Here is a 17,881-nt window from a genome sequence, read left to right as displayed (position 1 = left end):
CAGTGCCGGCTCTCTGTCGTTCTGCAGGTGATACTGGTCATCTAGGGCCCCTGGACGTTGTCTGCAAATGCGGGATGTTGCACAGATTCTCTAGTTAAGAAAATGTTTAATAATAATAATAATAATAATAGTAAAATAATAATCATAGAATCATAGAATCATAGAATCATAGAGTTGGAAGGGGCCATACAGGCCATCTAGTCCAACCCCCTGCTCAACGCAGGATTAGCCCTAAGCATCCTAAAGCATAATAATAATAATTTCTAATAATAATTTCTCAACAGGGCAGGGTATATCAATCTATAACAGATAAAATGTATACAAATATAATCTACGATTAAAATACGAACAGCTAAAATAAATCTGCTCTTTCCTGCCTATGTCTAATCATTCCGTGGCAGGAGGGGGAGAGGGCAGAGGCATTCTACCAGCCCCGGACGGAGCAAATGGGGCTTTGACAGAGCGGCCGCTTGGGAGAGCCTTCCACCAAGCTAAATGCAGCTTGATTTCTCTGCAGGTTCGCGCCTAATTCCTTTGGACGTTATAGGGGAAGAGGTGGTCCTGCAGGTGTGACGGTCACAGTCCATTCAGGGTTTTAAAGATCATAGCCAAAACCTTGATGTTTGGTTGGGCCTCTGGGGCAGTGCAGCTGGGAGACCACAAGGTCGTATCTGTGCCCTCCGTGGCCTAAGGACTGGCACAGCCACCTTCTGGACCAGTTGTGTTTCTAGAGCAGGTCTAAGGGTAGCCCTGCATAGAAATAGGAATGTAGCTGTCTTCCCCGGTCACTAAAGCAACAAAACCCTGCCCACCCACAGAGTAGGGAGGTGTCTACTTCCTTGGGGAACCTGACAATTATGCAAAAATTGGACTTTGTTATTTAAACATACATGAATACTCACAGACATTCCTTCTACTAAATCAGATGCTGAAGAGCAAACTGTAATGCTGGCCCACTTGTTTTGGATCAATAAAAGAAAGGCAGATTTTGTCTCCTATGGAAACAACTGCGTGTTTGTGCATGGTGTTGAGTGATTCCTTCCTACAGAATACAATTCACTTTGTGTTTTGGTGGTGGTGAAGGAGGGGGTGGGGGGTGGGGGATTCCTGCCCTGAGCACCCAGAACCTCTCAAGTAAGAATTCTTCCTCTCCTGGCAGACAGTGAAAAGACCCCGGAAAATCCATCTCCCAGTCTCCAGCCCGCCCAAGAGCCTGCCAACGTCTGCTTCGGCCTCTGCTTCACGATCAGCCTTTGCTGAACGCTACGACTCAGATGAGGACTACGCCTCCCAGGTGGACAAGTCCTTGCCGCGGGACACCAGCTATGGCCCGCCTCAGGCTGAAGCCGATCACAACCGAGGCTACGATGGAGACTCCTCCAGTGAGCGGAGCTCTGGCCGCTACCGTGATGAAAGCGATTCTCCCCGCAGGCAGCCGATCCGGAGCAGGAGGCGAAGCCAAGACAGTGGCCAGAGGAGGCGGAATCGAGACAGTGATTCCGGCCGGCTGCCTTTCGCCAACGGCTACAGCCACCGAGGCAGTGCTAGTGGGCTGGCCTTGGTCTCTGGATTCAAGAGGCTGCCAAAGCAAGACGTTCCCATGAAACCTGTCCGATCCACCTTGGTGAAGAGCAGAGAGAGCGAAGGTAAGGCACGGGCCCTCTCCCCTGCTGCCTGTTCTCACGGAGCCTCTGTTTCTTGAGTACTAGAGCACTGGAGCCCAGTGGATACACCACAATCAGTCATTTCTGAGGGTAGCTGGGCTGGTCTGCAGAAGGGCCAACCCTCTTTAGCTTACAGATCTAACAAAGAAGAAGAGTTGGTTCTTATACCCTGCTCTTCACTACCCGAAGGAGGATCTAAGTGGCTTACAATTGCTTTTCCTGCCCCTCCCCACAACAGACACTCTTTAAATTACGTGGGGCTGACAGAACTGCTCTGTAAGGTCATCAGACTTGGTGCATGTGGTGGAGGAATGGGGACTCAAACCTGGCTCACTACACGAAGTTGGATAGTTTGGGCTATCTCTACTGGTGCTGTATTTATTTGTTTGTTTGTTTGTTTGTTTGTTTGTATGTTTATGGATGGATGGATTGATTGATGGATTGATGGATTGATGATTGCCCAAAAAGGCTATCTTTCCCATAAACAATGAAAGGAAAGTTTGTTGGTTAGTTTCAAATTTCTTTTTTAAAACACCATTTCTAAACCTAATGCAAACAGTTAAATCAAAGAAAAGTCAGTTTAATCAGATGACAGCTCCCAATCTTTCATTAGGGGGTAAGAGTGGCAGCGTCTAATCTGGAGAGCCAGGTTTGATTCCCCATTCCTCCAAAGGCAGCCAGCTGGATGACCTTGGGCTAGTCACGGTTCTCACAGCTCTCTCAGTCACACTTACCTCACAGGGTGCTTGTTATGGGGAGAGGAAGGGAAGGCAGTTGTAAGCTGCTTTGAGACTCCTTTGGGTAGTGAAAAGCGGGGTATAAAAACCAACACTTCTTATGCTTGTTCAAAAGGCACAGTTCTGGCATCACATGAAACTGGAGTTCAATTCAGGGTGGTTTATGTGATTGTCTTCTCATGGATTACTCCACTACCAGTGGTTAGTTAGGTTACTGTCAACCAGGATTGGAAACCATGGTTTGCAGTTGGTTGATTAACTGCAGTTTTTCAAGATATGTTTGTGTAGACATTGTGATCTTGGTTTTTTTCTTGTCTACAAATCAAAGGTGTTGAGGCCAGTGTTTGTCAAGGTAAACTAGGACTGATTCTCTTAAAGCCCAAAGTAAACCATGTTGTCTTAATATATCTCAACCAAGCCACCGAGTAGTAGAACTTATTCATATTGGGGAGGCAGGGTGGAAACATGTTGTGGTGGAGGCTTTAGGATTACACAAGATTTATTCTTATGCTTAAGGTTTCTGTAGAACTTGAAAGTTTGCATGCTTTGCATCCAGCCATTTAAATACAATTGCTTTATGAGCTACAGTCACCTCTAGACTGGACTTCTGCAACTCACTCTATGCAGACCTACCCTTAACCTTCATCCAGAAACTACAACTGATCCAGAATGCAGTGGCCAGAGTCCTCACAGGAACATCATGGAGATTCCACATCTGGCCCACCATCCAACAACTGCACTGGCTCCCAGTTGCATCCCGGATCAGGTTTAAGGACTTGGTAATCACCTTTCAGCCTCTTGTGGCGCAAGAGCCTCTTGTGGCGCAGAGTGGTAAGGCAGCGATATGCTGTCTGAATCTGTCTGCCCATGAGGTTGGGAGTTCAATCCCAGCAGCCGGCTCAAGGTTGACTCAGCCTTCCATCCTTCCGAGGTCGGTAAAATGAGTACCCAGCTTGCTGCTGGGGGGTAAACGGTAATGACTGGGGAAGGCACTGGCAAACCACCCCGTATTGAGTCTGCCAAGAAAACGCTAGAGGGCGTCACCCCAAGGGTCAGACATGACTCGGTGCTTGCACAGGGGATACCTTTACCTTTACCTTTTTAATCACCTTTAAGGCCCAGTGTACCTGAGAGACCGCCTTATTGCCTATTCCCCCCAAAGAGCCCTACACTCTGCCATGTCCAACTAGCTGGTGATCCCTGGCCCCAAAGAAGCATACTGAACCTAAACCAGGGCCAGATCCTTCTCTGTCCTGTCCCCCACCTTGTGGAATGAGCTTCCAGAAGAGATCAGGGCCCTGCTGGAGCTAGCTCAATTCCGCAGGGCCTGCAGAATGGAGCTCTTCCGCCAGGCATTTGGTTGAGGTCAACTGAACCAATAACCATCTACCGCCCCCCCCCCCCGAACCCTCCACTCTTCCTGGAGTGAATCCTGAATTGACCAACTCTTGGGGTTTTAGTTAATATGTTAATGTTGCCATGTTAGCTATGTTATGAATTATTATGCATCCGCTGTTACTACTGTTGTTCATTGGATATTACTCTGAATTATAATGTACTTACCTTCTTAGTTCCTGTATTATATGTAAACTACCCTGAGCCACAAGGGGAGGGCGGTATATACATGTAATTAATAAACAGACAAACAAACAAACAATAAAAATAGATTCCCACTCGTTTCACTGATGACCTGTCTCCTCCTCTCCCCTTGTGCTGGCCCTTTGAATGCAGAATACGGCTTAAAGCTCGGAAGCCAGATCTTCATCAAGCACATCACGGACACTGGACTGGCAGCAAAGGACGCCTCTCTGCAAGAGGGGGACCTCATCCTCAAGGTGCGTGTCACCAGACGGCAGGCTGGTTGTGCAAATCCTGTGAAAAATCTAAGGGCCAAGTTACACATTACACCTACTGCATGGTTGCCCCTGGAGTAGGGGCTTGCAGGGGAATGTCAGGTCCAAGGTTCCTTTTGGGCACTCAATTTAGAATAGTCACAGGGGCCCAACTGAGATCAGAACCACATCCCAGAGGCTGGAGGGGGGTCCCGCCTCCCCTTCCTTGTGCCATTTTCCTGACCAGAGACATCTCCAGGTGGGCATTATTTTTATTTTTGTATTCATTTATTGGGTTTATTAGGAAGTATTTTTCTAGTATCTACTGATCCTCCATGGAATATGTCCTGCAGTTGCTGAGTTAAGAGGTGAGACGCAAGCCTCCGTGAGCCTGGTGCCGCTGGGAGCTTCTGTCCTGATATTTGGTTAATGCTGCTGAAGACAGTTACGAAAGAGGCTTTGCTCTACTGGAATCCTGTTCCGCATGCCTGACAGAGAATTTCTCCTTTGACTTCCAGGGACTGGATAATAAACAGAATTTTTGATTTACATATTAGAAGAATCATAGAATCCTAGAGTTGGAAGGGGCCATAGAGGCCATCTAGTCCCACCCCCTGCTCAATGCAGGATCATCCTCAAGCATCCAAGAAAAGTGTGTATCCAACCTTTGCTTGAAGATGGCCAGTATTATTGTACTATCACGTACATCTGTGTACACACAAACTTTTTTTTGTTGCTGTTATCTCTAGGAATCCCCTCAGGCCCTTTCTGTTATAGAGAGAAATTATTATTCAGGATGCACATAGCGTATTTCTGAAATAGATGTGGGTTCTGTTACTGTGATTTTCCTTCTGTGTGACCATATGGAGATTTTGAAGGCACGGAATGGAATGGGCAATTCTGAGCCCTCAAGGATCTTGCAATCAACTGTTCTTTATAGCTCATGGATCTGAAACCTGAGCAGAGTTAGCAGACTGTATGCAGCTGCCGGAGTTTGCTAAGTTACCGTGTTGGTTTAATGATGTGCCTTTGCTTGTTCATATGTCTTAATGGAATACCTATTCTTACAACTGCTTTGTTAGTATACATTGTATTCTGCTGGTCCGAGACTATAATAAATTACGGATTGATAGATGCAGCAAATAAAGAGAAGATGAGTAACATTCGGAAATTGCCTGCCAGAGGTGCATGCATGTCATGGGTGCCACATCCCTCCCTTCCAGATCAATGGCGTGGCCAGTGAGAACATGTCTTTGGAGGAGACACGGCAGCTGATAGAGAGGTCTGATGGGAGGCTGACCTTACATGTCTTGCGGGATAACAGCCAGTTCCTCGTCAACATCCCCCAAGTGCGAGACAGTGACAGCGAAAGCTCCCAGCTGGACGGTGAGGCGGAGTGGCGAAGCTTGAAGGGGGACGGGGGGCCCTGCGGTTGTGCACACTATGAGTGGTGGGGAGCCCTTATTCCAAAGTGTGAGAAAGGAACCCATTTAGTAATTGAGGCGACCCTCTGACTGACTGCTCTGGCTTTTCTTCCTTGCACTCAGGCTCTCCTGGGAGCTGCTGATTCTGGCCTGCTTTATCTGCATTGGATGTCATTGGATCTTGAGGCCACCTGTTGCATCTCTGCATGAGTGGCTGCTTTGGGCATGCCAGCTTCCAGTTAGGAGACAAGCCCAGGCCAGCAACTCATGCAGAAACTCAAGACATGAGATCCCCTGAAAATGCAAAGCTCGCACTTCAGATAGCCAGGACAAAGTCACGCCCCAGAAATTGGGAGAGGCTGGCAGATTCTGAAAGAGAAGCTGCCCTCCTTTTCAGTGCCTGTGTTCCTAGTTAGCTGGCATTTAGGCATTTAGAGAGGCATTTGGAGGGCATCAAGCATACCTTGGGGAAAGGCAGAGTACAGCTATGTGTGTGTGTGTTTGAAAAAAGAAAGTTTGAAGAAAGATCTGTGTAGCTTCCATGTGGAACTGATCCTTGGATATAGTTATCTGTAGATGGGGGCCAGGGGTGGCTAATTATATGCAGAGGTATAAATATGTCTGCACCTATGCTTTTCTTTCGTGCCGTTTTACCTGCCTGCCTAGACATTGTGGTAGTGAAGGCCAGACTCTCGCCTTCAAGAGGGAGACCAGATTTTGCGTACGCTTCCGTGCCTCCTTCCAGTTTCTATCCTTGGCTTTGGGCAGTTTCTTTTCAATTTGTACTGTGTGTGTGCTGTTTTCAAATAGTGCTTTGTGATTTAATTTTGTTTGGTGGTACTTGAAAATACACCTGGCAGTACTGTAGTATTTTGCTGGCATTGTGCGCTCTAGAGCAGCCTTTTTCAAACTTTTGACGACAGAGGAACCACTGAAATTTTTTTCAGGCTTTGAGGAACCCCAGACATAGTAAGATGTGGGGGCCAGCCCTTCAATCAATCAGTCAGTCAGTCAGTCAGTCAGTCAGTCAGTCAGTCAGTCAGTCAGTCAGTCAGTCAGTCAGTCAGTCAGTCAGTCAGTCAGTCAGTCAGTCAGTCAGTCAATCAATCAATCTTCTACCATTTTTCCATTGTGGAGAAAGCGAGCAACAGGGGAATGATATCAGCAGCCATCCAAACTTTTGGGAAAGGCCTCACAACCCCTGGGGGGAGCTGTTGCTCTCTGGAACGCTGGTTGGGAATCCTTGATCTACTAGATAGAAGATGTGGAATTTGGAAACTCACCCTTCCAAAGTTGGTGCCATACTTATGGCAAAGGCAGAAGAGGGCTTCCAAACAGTCTTGGGATTGCTAGGGCAATGGAAACTGAAAAACGACGCCCTGCTTCTCATGCCTGTCATTTCAGACATCTCTGATCTGGACTCGGACGCCTCACCTCCCCCAGTAGGGAGTCCCCGGCTGCCTCCTGATTCTCCGCAGACGGATTCTTTCCCGTAAGTGTCTGTTCTCTGCTTTTGATGCTGCTTCCAAATCTTGAAATGCAAATGAAGACAAGCCAATCCGAAAAGGTGGAGGAACGAGAAAGTAGGATCGATGCAAAGGCTAAATAATAAACCTCTTTAATGTTGAATTTATTGTGTCATAAATTACCCTGGGTCAAGCCAATGCTCAACGCTTTGCATAGATCCTTCTTCTTTAGTCCTCCAAATCTTGAAAGGCTGAAGGCAGCTGGTGTCAGGGTAAAGAAGAGGCTGCTTTATGCTTATGCTTAACGAAACTGGTCTTTGTACAGTTCTGAAATCAGAAAGGCAGAAGAGGAATTGTACTTTTTGCAAGTAGAAGAAGACTTGGTTTTGTACCTGACTTTCACTACCTGAAGGAGTCACAAAGCAGCTTCCAATTGCCTTCTCTTCCTCTCCCCACAACAGACACCTTGTGAGGGAGGTAAGATTGAGAGAGCACTAACAGAACTGCCCTGTGATAACAGCTCTAACAGGATTGTGATTAGCCCAACAGGCTGAACATGGAGGAGGGGGAGGATAATCAAATCTGGCCCTCCAGATTAGAAGCCCCCACTCTGAACCACTACACCCCTTTGCAGGACAAATTTCAGGGGAGCTATTTTGAGTGTAGAGATCAGGGTTCCCCAGTGTGGTGACTGAGAGTGCCATTAGCCTAACTAACACCTTTCCTGGCAACCGACACGTTCTCAGAAAGTGGATGGGTCAAGTGCAGCAAGGTTTCTGATTGGCTATTGGACGTATAGACTCATAGAATCCTAGAATTGGAAGGGGCCATATAGACCAGGGGTAGTCCTCCAGATGTTCATGGACTACAATTCCCATGAGCCCCTGCTAGCATTTGCTTTACCACCGCATCACGCTGTCTGCTCATATTTAGTGTACAGGCCACAAGTACCCCAAGATCATGTTCACACACAGTGCTACCCATCCACTATGCTTGCTTCTCATTTGTGTGACCCAGATGTAGAAGTCTGCACTTCGCCTTATTGAATTGCATCTTGTTCTTGCCCACTTTTCTAGTGTGTTCAGATCCTGTTGAACTCTATCTCTATCTTCTGGAGTGTTTGCTACTCCCTCCCAATTTGATGTCACCCACCAATTTAATGAGGAGTCCCCCAACCCCCTCATCCAGATCATTCATAAAAATGTCGAAAAGTACCAGACCCAGCATTGAGCCCTGTGGCACTCTGCTGCTCACCTGCCTCCAGTCTGATAAAATGCCACTGACAGCAACTCTTTGGGCGTGGTTTTCTAGCCCGTTCCCTGCTCACCAAACCAACGAAAAACCCAGCCTACAGTCCTTCAGTGTACCCATGAAAACATCATGGGGAACCTTGTCAAAAGCCTTACTGAAATACAGGTAAACAACATCAACATTTTTTCCAAGATCTAATAAGCTTGTCACTCAGTCAAAGAAGGAACTTCCCCGGACAACAAATTGTTTTTCAGATGTTTGCAGATCACCTTGTTTAAAATCTTCTCCATTATCTTCCCTGCAATTGAGGTCAAACTCACTGGCCTGTAGTTTCCCAGGTCATCTCTCCTCCCTTTTTTGAAGATTGAGATAACATTTATCATTCTCTCCCCCAGTCTTCTGGCACCTCTTGTGTCCTCCAACAGGTCCTAAAAATGACGGACAAGGGTTCTCCGGAAAGTACTATGAGCACTCTTGGGTGCACACCCAGGGGATTTGAAGTCATCCAGTGCAGCCAGGCGCCTCTCGACAACCTCTCTGTCTATGTCAACCTGCCACCCAGACATGATACCTTGCCTACTACCTTCCCTAGTTGTGTCCATATTGTTCTGGGAAAACACAAAGGCAAAACTGAGCCTTTCTGCTTTCTCTGTCAGAGTTTCTCCACCTTCATCCAACAGCGGATCTATTGCCTGGTTTACCTTATGTTTGGTCCTCATTGGTTATGCATAATGGGTTATACAGACTTTTTAATTGTTGCTTTGGCAGCAGCTGCCACCACAACACAAGGATCCTGACTGAAGTAAGCCACAACAGCCATTTTGTGGGTGGTTCTACCTTCACCGGTTATGGCAGCCATTTTGGGCAACTGCATAAGAATTCCAGCGTTCGCTGGCAGGGGCTCCTAGGAATTGTAGTCCATGGACATTTGGAGGGCCGCAGTTTGACTACCCCTGGTCTGGGAGATCTGATTTCAGATCTCCACTTGGCTATAAGGTTTGCTGGGTGGTCCCGGGCCTGACCTTCTCTCAGCTATGATTGCCAGCTCATGGTAGTGAAAGGCCTAGAGACTTTTGGGTTGAGACCTGCAGAGGGTGGAGTTTGGGAAGAGGAGGGACTTAAATAAACAGGGTATAATGCTACACAGTCCACCTTCTAAGCAGCCACCTTCTCCAGGGGAACTCTTGCCTGGAGATAAGCTGCAATTCTGGAGGATCCTCAGGCCCCATCTGGAAGCTGGCCTCCCTGTTCTCAGCCATGCTTCCCTCTCTGGGTCACTGTGAGGCTAAATAGTGAAGGAAACACCACGGGAAGCTAGCAGATAAAAAAACATACAAAACAAAATTGCTACTTGAAGCCATTCTAACCAACCCAAAATAATTAAAACCAGAGTTTTGGTGCCACTGCCAAGAAGACCATTTCCCAGTCTGCCTCTGGCTCCATCTCAGAAGGCAGGGGGCACCTGAGACAAGACCTCCAAAGATGATTGCAATAGTTGTCACAAGCACGTCTCTCCCACTGCTAGGCCAAGGAACTGAGAGACACAACTACACACCTCTGACTATACAAAAGCCCAGCCTCGTCTCGCACCTGGCTCTTGGAAAACATAAAACAGGCAATAATCCAGTTGGGATAGAGAGTGAAACACCCTTAGACTAAGGGTTCCCTGGAAAGCATCATGATAACCAGCTACCACCTCTCAGGATCCTCCTCAGAACATCTAGACTCACCCACTGCAATGATATCCTTCTAACACAGCACTAGACCAATAAAATAACTGGGTAGAAACACTGGCAAAATACCTTATAACAAATCCTTAGCATCCATGTGACCTAGGTGGGCAGGAAGAAATTAAGAGAACCAGCACAGTCCAGATAGAGTACTGGACTAGAATCTGGGAAATCCAGGTTCGAATCCTCACTCCATCATGAAGGAAGCTTTCTGGGTGACCTTGGCCAGTCACATGCTGTCAGCCTAACCCACTTCAGAGGGCTGTTGTTATGTTGTTAAGATGGAGGAGGGGAGAATGATGTAAGCAGCTTTGGATCCCCATTGGGGAGAAGGTGGGGTGCAAATCCAGACCAGCCTTTCGCCTAACAACGCTGAATAAAAAGTAGGCACAGCCAAACTCTCAGCTGGCGAAAACAAAAGGCAAACAGAATACCAAAATGCCGGCCTCCCAAAATGGCAAACTGGCTCCTGTCAGAGTACTGCAGGGCATTGAAGTGACATTGCTTGCTCACTTCATGCTATTCCCCAGGTACCGGGTCTTCCCGACAGTGAAGCCACAGGCTGTGAGGCCAACAGGTTAAGAGCCATAGATCTGGAGCCCTTTAAATACATGGCACTGTCTTCTACCGAACCAGACCCTGGGTCCCTCGGAGTGCTGTCCACTCAGACTGGCAGTGGCTCCCCAGGGTCTTCCCTGTCCCCTCATGCCTGGCTCTTTTACCTGGAGATGCTGCCGGGGATTGAACCTGGGGCCTTCTGCATGCAGAGTAGTAAAGGCACTTCTACTCCTCTCCTTGGCTGTTGCTATTCTTTTGCCAGCCGTTGTATCCCAGGGTCTGTGTTCTGCCTCTCTGTGTCTGCGGGGCGTTCCTTCCCCCAACCCAGTGTCTACTTTGTCTGGGTTTTTTCCCTTTCCAGGTCAAGAAAGTATTCCAGCAGGGAAGAGGGGGTGCCCGTGCAGGAGCTGACCAACTCCCCAGTGTTCGGTGAGTCTGGCCTTCCCAAGCTCCTTTGCCCCCTAAGAAGTTGTGCAGTGCCTTTGTCTGATCTCCAGAAAGGCCCCAGAGAATTGAAATCCTCCTCCATCCCACTGGAAGACATTTTGCCAAGGCCATTTTGTCCCCGGGTGTTTCTGTGCCCTGTGGCCTTGGGTGAGCTAACTTACTGGCTCTAGGACTGGCCCACCGTGCAGCTGGTGACTAGTTGATGTTTGTGTTTTTCTATTCTTCTCTGCCATGTTCAGTTCCTTTGGGAAGAAAAGTAGTGGATAAAAATGTGTGATTGAATGCAGGAAGGCGGTCGGGGGGGGGGGGGGGCGGCAAGGCTGGGCTCCTTTGATGCCTCTTTGAAAGTCCGGGAAAAGGTGAAGTAGGTGAGGCACATCTGCAAAGCGCCACCTTGTGCAACGGCCAATCAGAGAGGTTTTTCACCAGAAAACGGCACATTTCCTTGCTTTGAACTGCTGGAGTGTGCTTTGAAAGGGTGACGAGGAATCATCAGTGCCCCTGGGGCATTCACAACGTGACATGGTCTGTTCGGGTTGGGGCTGGGCAGCAGCACTGCAGGAGGCTGCAGAGGACAGGCCTGTGGGATCTTTGTGGCCTGGTCTACACTGCCCCATTGAGAGGTGCCTGTGACATTCCAGCCTGTGCTAGAAACTCAGGGCTGCCAACGCTGAGTTGGGAAATACCTGGAGATTTCACAGTGGAGCTTGGGAAGGACAGGATTTGGGGAGGGAAAGGACCTCAGCAGGATATAATGGTATTGAATCCATTCTCCAAAGCTGCCATTTTCTCCAGGGGAGCTGATCATGGTCCTCTGGAGAGCCACCGTATTAGCAGGAGATGTCCAGGCACCACCTGGAGGTTGAAGAGCCTACTTGGGAATAGGTCAGGTGTCTCATTTTCTCACTCCTCCCTTCAGATGCTCAGGAGCCCCCTGTGAACAACACGGATGTCCACTCTGGTGCCGAAGGGTAAGAACATTGTCGACCGCTAGTGGCTGTCCCGTGCACTGGCAGGGGGCTTCCGAGGGCAGGGCATGCGCTGCCTGGTGCTGAGGCGCCTTCCGCTGTGTTTGCAGGTACAGCCCAGATTCAAAGGTGGTGTGTTTCATCAAGGCCAAGAGTGTCGGGCTGCATCTTGCGGGCGGCAACGACGTGGGCATTTTTGTGGCCGGAGTGCAGGAGGGGAGCCCAGCTGATCTCCAAGGCATCATGGAAGGGGACCAGATTCTCCAGGTATGTCTGGGCCTGATGGTGGGTTGGTAAAACAAAAGGATTCCTCTGAGATCCCTCTCTTGACCGGATCAGGCCCAAACAGCACCTCGTCCACTTTCATGCATTCCATTTGCTTCTGGGGAGCAGGACTTGAGGGGAACAGCTTGTCCTACTTGTTGCCTGGTATTTAGATTTCTTTTATCTCTGACACAGAAGATCTGTTCCCCCACCATGATGGGAAGGAACTTGTGCCGGCTCAGGTTCACGACTGTTACCTGCTGGCAGTAATTTCACAACTCCTCTTCGGTCTTTAGTTTTCTGGCAATGGAGTCTGGCATCACGCTTAGAATATTGTTGGAAAAGAGAAGGAAGAACAAAGGGAAGCTGACACTTTGTGTCAAGCTTGATTTTGTTTTTTTGTACAAACCTTTTGAAAGTTAACAAACTCATAAAAGTTCATTTCCTTTAAAGCAAAACCATCTGGGTTCGTTTCTTTTAACATAAAACAATCTATTTATGGGGCCCAACAACACAGACTGTAGTTGTATATACTGAACTCTCCTGGCAGCTTTCCTGGGGTCTGACACGCAGAACTGGACAGAAACTAGACTAATAATGCCTTCCTGACAACCCCAGGAAGAGGAGTTTTGGCCCACTGAGGGCTGGAGAGAGGGAATAAAATCCCTTGGCATGAAGGGGGAGGGGCTTAATTTGGGCACTTCGGTCTGGAGGAAGGAGGCCTCGTACCTGAGTTGTTGGTTACCTTTGCTGCATGGAGAAGACAATGGGCGATCTGGCTGGACAACAAGGTAACAGGAAGCTTTTAGAACCTTGCATTTTCTAAGTCAGAGAGCCAGTCTTGGAATGAGAACAGCTAGGGCATGCACTCAATAAGGGACAGCAGAGCTGCATGCTTATGCCTTTGTCTCCCTCCTCTTGCTTAGTCCGGGTGTGTAGAATTTCAACTTTACTATGTTAAATGTTGGTAGTTATTCTACCTCTGCCATTTGAGTGCTCTATTCAAAAGGGGTGCCAGGGAAAGAAAGGTGGTTGGTTGTTAGTTCAAGAATTCTCCAGAAAGTGTGCAAGTGCAGGAAGCCATCCCTGTCGTAACCAGCCAGCTTGGTGTAGCAACCTCTAATTTGGAGAGCCAGGTTTGATTCCATACTGCTCCACATGCAGCCAGCTGGCTGACCTTGGGCTAGTCACAGTCCTGCTAGAGTCTGTTCTCATCAGAGCAGTTCTGTTCTCTCAGCCCCACCTACCTCATAAGGGGTCTATTTTGGGGGAGAGGAAGGGAAGGCAATTGCCAGCTGCTTCGGATAGGAAAAATGGGGTATAAAAACCAACTGTTCTACTGCTGCTGTTGGGTAGGGGGAAATGCAGGCACTAGTCAGCTCCTTAGAATGCCAGTGTAATAGGTAAGCAGGGACATCTTGCCTTTTGGGTGGCTGATTCCTAAAAGACCTGTTGGAGGCAGAATACCAAATGAGAAGCAAGACAGAAACTCAGTAAGGGCTGGGCTGCAAAGCATCACCGGAGCTGGGGGTGGGTGGGTGATGCTTAAGAACACCAAACAGAGTGGAAGTCGCAAGTCAATAACGCCGTTCCATTAAACTTCCCCTAAAGGAAAAAGGGTGCTATTCTTTTTATTTAATTTATTCTGCAACATTTATATCCTGCCTTTCTGCCTGCACTAGGGACACTAAGGTGACTAACAAATTAAAACATACATAGCAAAACAATAATTTAAAACAAAACAATAAAATGCCTTTAAAATATTTAAGCCAGAACTAAAAAAATGACAGCTGAAATACTGAAAACCATCATTAGCGAATATAGAGACAGAGATGAGCAGTTTCATTCTGAAATTCACTGCTTTGGCTTGGCTGTTTTATCTCCTTTTGTTTCCTGGCAGGTAAATGACAGAGTTTTCCACAACCTAACACGGGAGGAGGCTGTTCAGTTCCTTCTGGAACTAATGCCTGGTGAAGAGGTGACCCTACACGTTCAGAATAAGCAAGACAGTGAGTAACCCGCTTCTCTAGATTCTGGGGGGGGGGGGGGAATTCCCACATCCTGTGAGAGTATTATAGAGTATTAAAAGAAATAAATGCATTTGTTGCCTTCTCATCCATCTGCTCTATGCCAACTGCAACTCCCAGGACAAAGAATGGTAGAAGGAAGGTGCCTGTTATGTCTCTGCATGAATCATCCATATGGGTTATTGTTCCTCCCTACCTAGATCTGTGAGTCTCACTAAAAGTACCAGCATCTCAATCATGTGTTTTTTTGGAAATTCCTGGAAATTAATCTTTTGGGGCTTAAGAAAGGAATTTGATTTATAAAATCAAATCAAATAAAAATAGGGAGGGAGGGAGGGAGGTCAATGGTGATGGGAGGGTTTAGGAAATACACCACGGGTGCAGTCCTGCGACATACCTGACAGCCATTCAATTGACCTTAGAGTTAGGTCCCATTTGAGAGATGGAGCTGCTTTCGGGCTGTGAGATGGGTAGGGAATCTGAAAGCATCTCCTGGAAGTCAGTTCACACAGGGACAATAATCTTCACTTGATTGCTATATGCAGAGAGTGGAAATCCACTGCTGAGTGGTACGCTGGGCAAGGCAGAGATAAGAAATAAATCCTGCTTGGCCCTCTGCCAGGAATGTCTGCCAGAGCATCCCGAACTCCATAAACGAAGGCTTATTAAGGAGCCATAAGCAGGGTTACAGCAGCGATTCTTGACTTTAAAAAGCAAACAAACTGATGAAGACATGTTTTTAAAACAAACCCCAAGCTAAATAGTTTTTTGGCCCAGTCCATTGGTGACATCATATGGCAGGTGTAAACATCAGTGACACATCACAAGTTGGGGGGTACGCGGGTGGGCTTCTTGGGGATTTACCCTGGTTCCCAAGCCGAGGCCCTGATCAGGTTCCCAAGCACAGGCCTTGACGGGGAGAGCTGACCTCATACTTCCCGTGGCAACCGTCTGATGGAATTTATTTATTTATTTATTATTTATTTATTTATTTATCATACTTCTATACCGCCCTCCCCGGAGGCTCAGGGCGGTTTACATTATAACAGAAAACAATACATAAAACAGTCTGTAGAACATGTATAACTGATAACTAATAATTGTAACCAAATAACAACACAGTATAACAGTAAACAATATAGTGATACAAACAGGTCCAGGGCTTATTGAATGTGGTCAGATGATGTTTATTTGGACTCCCTGGTTGTTTGGACTCCCCAGGGTCCACAAGTCTAAAACTAATGCAGAGTCTTCCACCTATAACTATCACAGGTATATGTATATTTAAATGCATGGCTGTCAATATATGAAGAAGTATGACTAGGAAGGTACGTAACTAATTTACAAGTGGAATGCAAACATTGCTATATGAACTAAGATGTGTCAATGAGTAACCGGTACCTAACACAAGTGAATTAAAATGCAAACAGCTAAGTTCTAGACGCTAAGGGTTGCTAACCTTAAAAGAACTGCAAAGAATTACATGACTTAACCTATGGAGTAATATGAATAGTGTGTGAAGTGTTATAAATGAAGCCAGGACCTTCCTTGTTCCCTTGAAAGCTGGGAGCCGAGCCAAAAGCCGAGCTAGGCAGCCTCATGTCTAGGAAAAAGAACCCAAGTCCTGACCAAGTGATGACGGGATTAAGCCAGATCCTGACACCCTCTTGATACATTCACATGGGTAGCCATGTTGGTCTGAAGGAGCGCAATAAAACCAGAGTCCGGTAGCACCTTTAAGACCAACAAAGATTTATTCAGGGCGGGAGCTTTCGAGTGCAAGCACTCTCTTCGTCTTGATACAGTTTTCCTTCAGCCTTTTGGCTCTGCTTGGCCTTCTGCATGTTTTCCAAGATCAGTGCTTGCAAACTGAACTAGACAGGAGGCTCAAAGAATTCATCAGTAGCACTGCTGTGTTGTGTTAGAAAAGGACTGGAGGGACCCCAGGTTCAAATCCCCTCTCGGGCCACAGTACAAAAGGAGAAAGGGCTTAGACCTCCCTCCTGCACCATTTTTCCAAAGTCAAATGGTCCCTATGAACTGCTACATTGATATATCGATGAGTCAGTTTCCCCAGCACAGTGCAAGATTGGCTCTTGGAAGATGTTTTAGCTCAGGAAAATGGTGCAGGAGGGAAGGTCTAAGCCCCCCCCCCCCACGGTACCGGTCCAAATTGGGCCGAATTAAGAAATAGGTCCCTGACCCAGCACGCATGCCAGAAGCCTGATGCTTAGTTAGGCCGTGAGGCTTTCCTTGGGTTGATGGTGTGCTCTTGGCCAAAGCTGACTCTTAGGGTTGGGACAAGGAGATTTAGCCAAGGGAGCAGCCACCACCCTGACGTTCTCAGAAGGAAAAGCAAGATAAAAACACAATTGCTCTGGAAGTCTCACTGACCGTTTCCACATTCGGAGACATACCTTGTTTTAGCCTCCCTTTGGATTTTGATTGGAGGCTGCAAGTTGAAATTTGCTCAAAGGAGGCAGCATCCCATGACGCTTACTATCTTCCCCTTTTCCTGTAGGAGTTTTTCTTTTCTTGCGCAAAATACTGCCTGCTTGCACCTTTAATTTAATTGTGCCCTTCATGTCACCCTTGATTACACAGCTTCCCGCCCTGGTGTATTTTTGTTAAAAAACAAGGTTATTGCGTTACAACACTGCCGTATTGTTGTGTGGAAGACAGCTCCTTTTTTTAATGCAGACCATGAGGAAATCCAGCCAGTCAAAGCTAGCTGGACAAGTATGCCTAAGCGTCAGGAACCACTCTCTGAAGTCAGTGAGGCTGAGAGAGTCTGACTGGCCAAAGGTCATAGAATCATAGAATCATAGAGTTGGAAGGGGCCATACAGGCCATCTAGTCCAACCCCCTGCTCAACGCAGGATTAGCCCTAAGCATCCTAAAGCATCCAAGAAAAGTGTGTATCCAGCCTTTGCTTGAAGACTGCCAGTGAGGGGGAGCTCACCACCTCCTTAGGCAGCCTATTCCACTGCTGAACTACTCTGACTGTGAAAAACTTTTTCCTGATATCTAGCCTATATCGAAGTACTTGAAGTTTACTGCGTGTCCTCTCCTCTGCAGCCAACAGAAACAGCATCCTGCCCTCCTCCAAGTGACAACCTTTCAAATACTTAAAGAGGGCTATCATGTCCCCTCTCAACCTCCTTTTCTCCAGGCTGAACATTCCCAAGTCCCTCAACCTATCTTCATAGGGCTTGGTCCCTTGGCCCCAGATCATCTTCGTCGCTCTCCTCTGTACCCTTTCAATTTTATCTACGTCCTTCTTGAAGTGAGGCCTCCAGAACTGCACACAGTACTCCAGGTGTGAGTCTGACCAGTGCCGTATACAATGGGACTATGACATCTTGTGATTTTGATGTGATGCCTCTGTTGATACAGCCCAAATTGGCATTTGCCTTTTTTACCGCTGCATCACACTGCCTGCTCATGTTTAGTTTACACTCCACAAGTACCCCAAGGTCTCGTTCACACACAGTGTTACCTAGAAGCGTATCC

General features: G+C 47.4%; 1 protein-coding gene across 3 annotated transcripts in view; it reads left to right on the top strand.

The window, feature by feature from the left end:
• The window catches only part of TJP3 (tight junction protein 3), an 84,112-nt gene that overhangs the window by 44,986 nt on the left and 21,245 nt on the right, over positions 1 to 17,881 (top strand). For all 3 annotated transcript variants that reach the window (XM_077331403.1, XM_077331405.1, XM_077331404.1), the window contains exons 5-12: positions 1,160 to 1,646; positions 4,133 to 4,236; positions 5,457 to 5,619; positions 7,062 to 7,149; positions 11,024 to 11,091; positions 12,029 to 12,080; positions 12,188 to 12,344; positions 14,242 to 14,350. In XM_077331403.1, coding sequence (XP_077187518.1) covers positions 1,160 to 1,646; positions 4,133 to 4,236; positions 5,457 to 5,619; positions 7,062 to 7,149; positions 11,024 to 11,091; positions 12,029 to 12,080; positions 12,188 to 12,344; positions 14,242 to 14,350 — 1,228 coding nt within the window. The remainder of the gene's footprint in view (positions 1 to 1,159; positions 1,647 to 4,132; positions 4,237 to 5,456; positions 5,620 to 7,061; positions 7,150 to 11,023; positions 11,092 to 12,028; positions 12,081 to 12,187; positions 12,345 to 14,241; positions 14,351 to 17,881) is intronic.

The sequence above is a fragment of the Paroedura picta genome, chromosome 4, assembly GCF_049243985.1.
Source record: "Paroedura picta isolate Pp20150507F chromosome 4, Ppicta_v3.0, whole genome shotgun sequence".
Classification (NCBI taxonomy): domain Eukaryota; kingdom Metazoa; phylum Chordata; class Lepidosauria; order Squamata; family Gekkonidae; genus Paroedura; species Paroedura picta.
The sequence above is the reverse complement of the archived record's forward strand: the minus strand, read 5'-3'. Positions and strand labels throughout refer to the sequence as shown.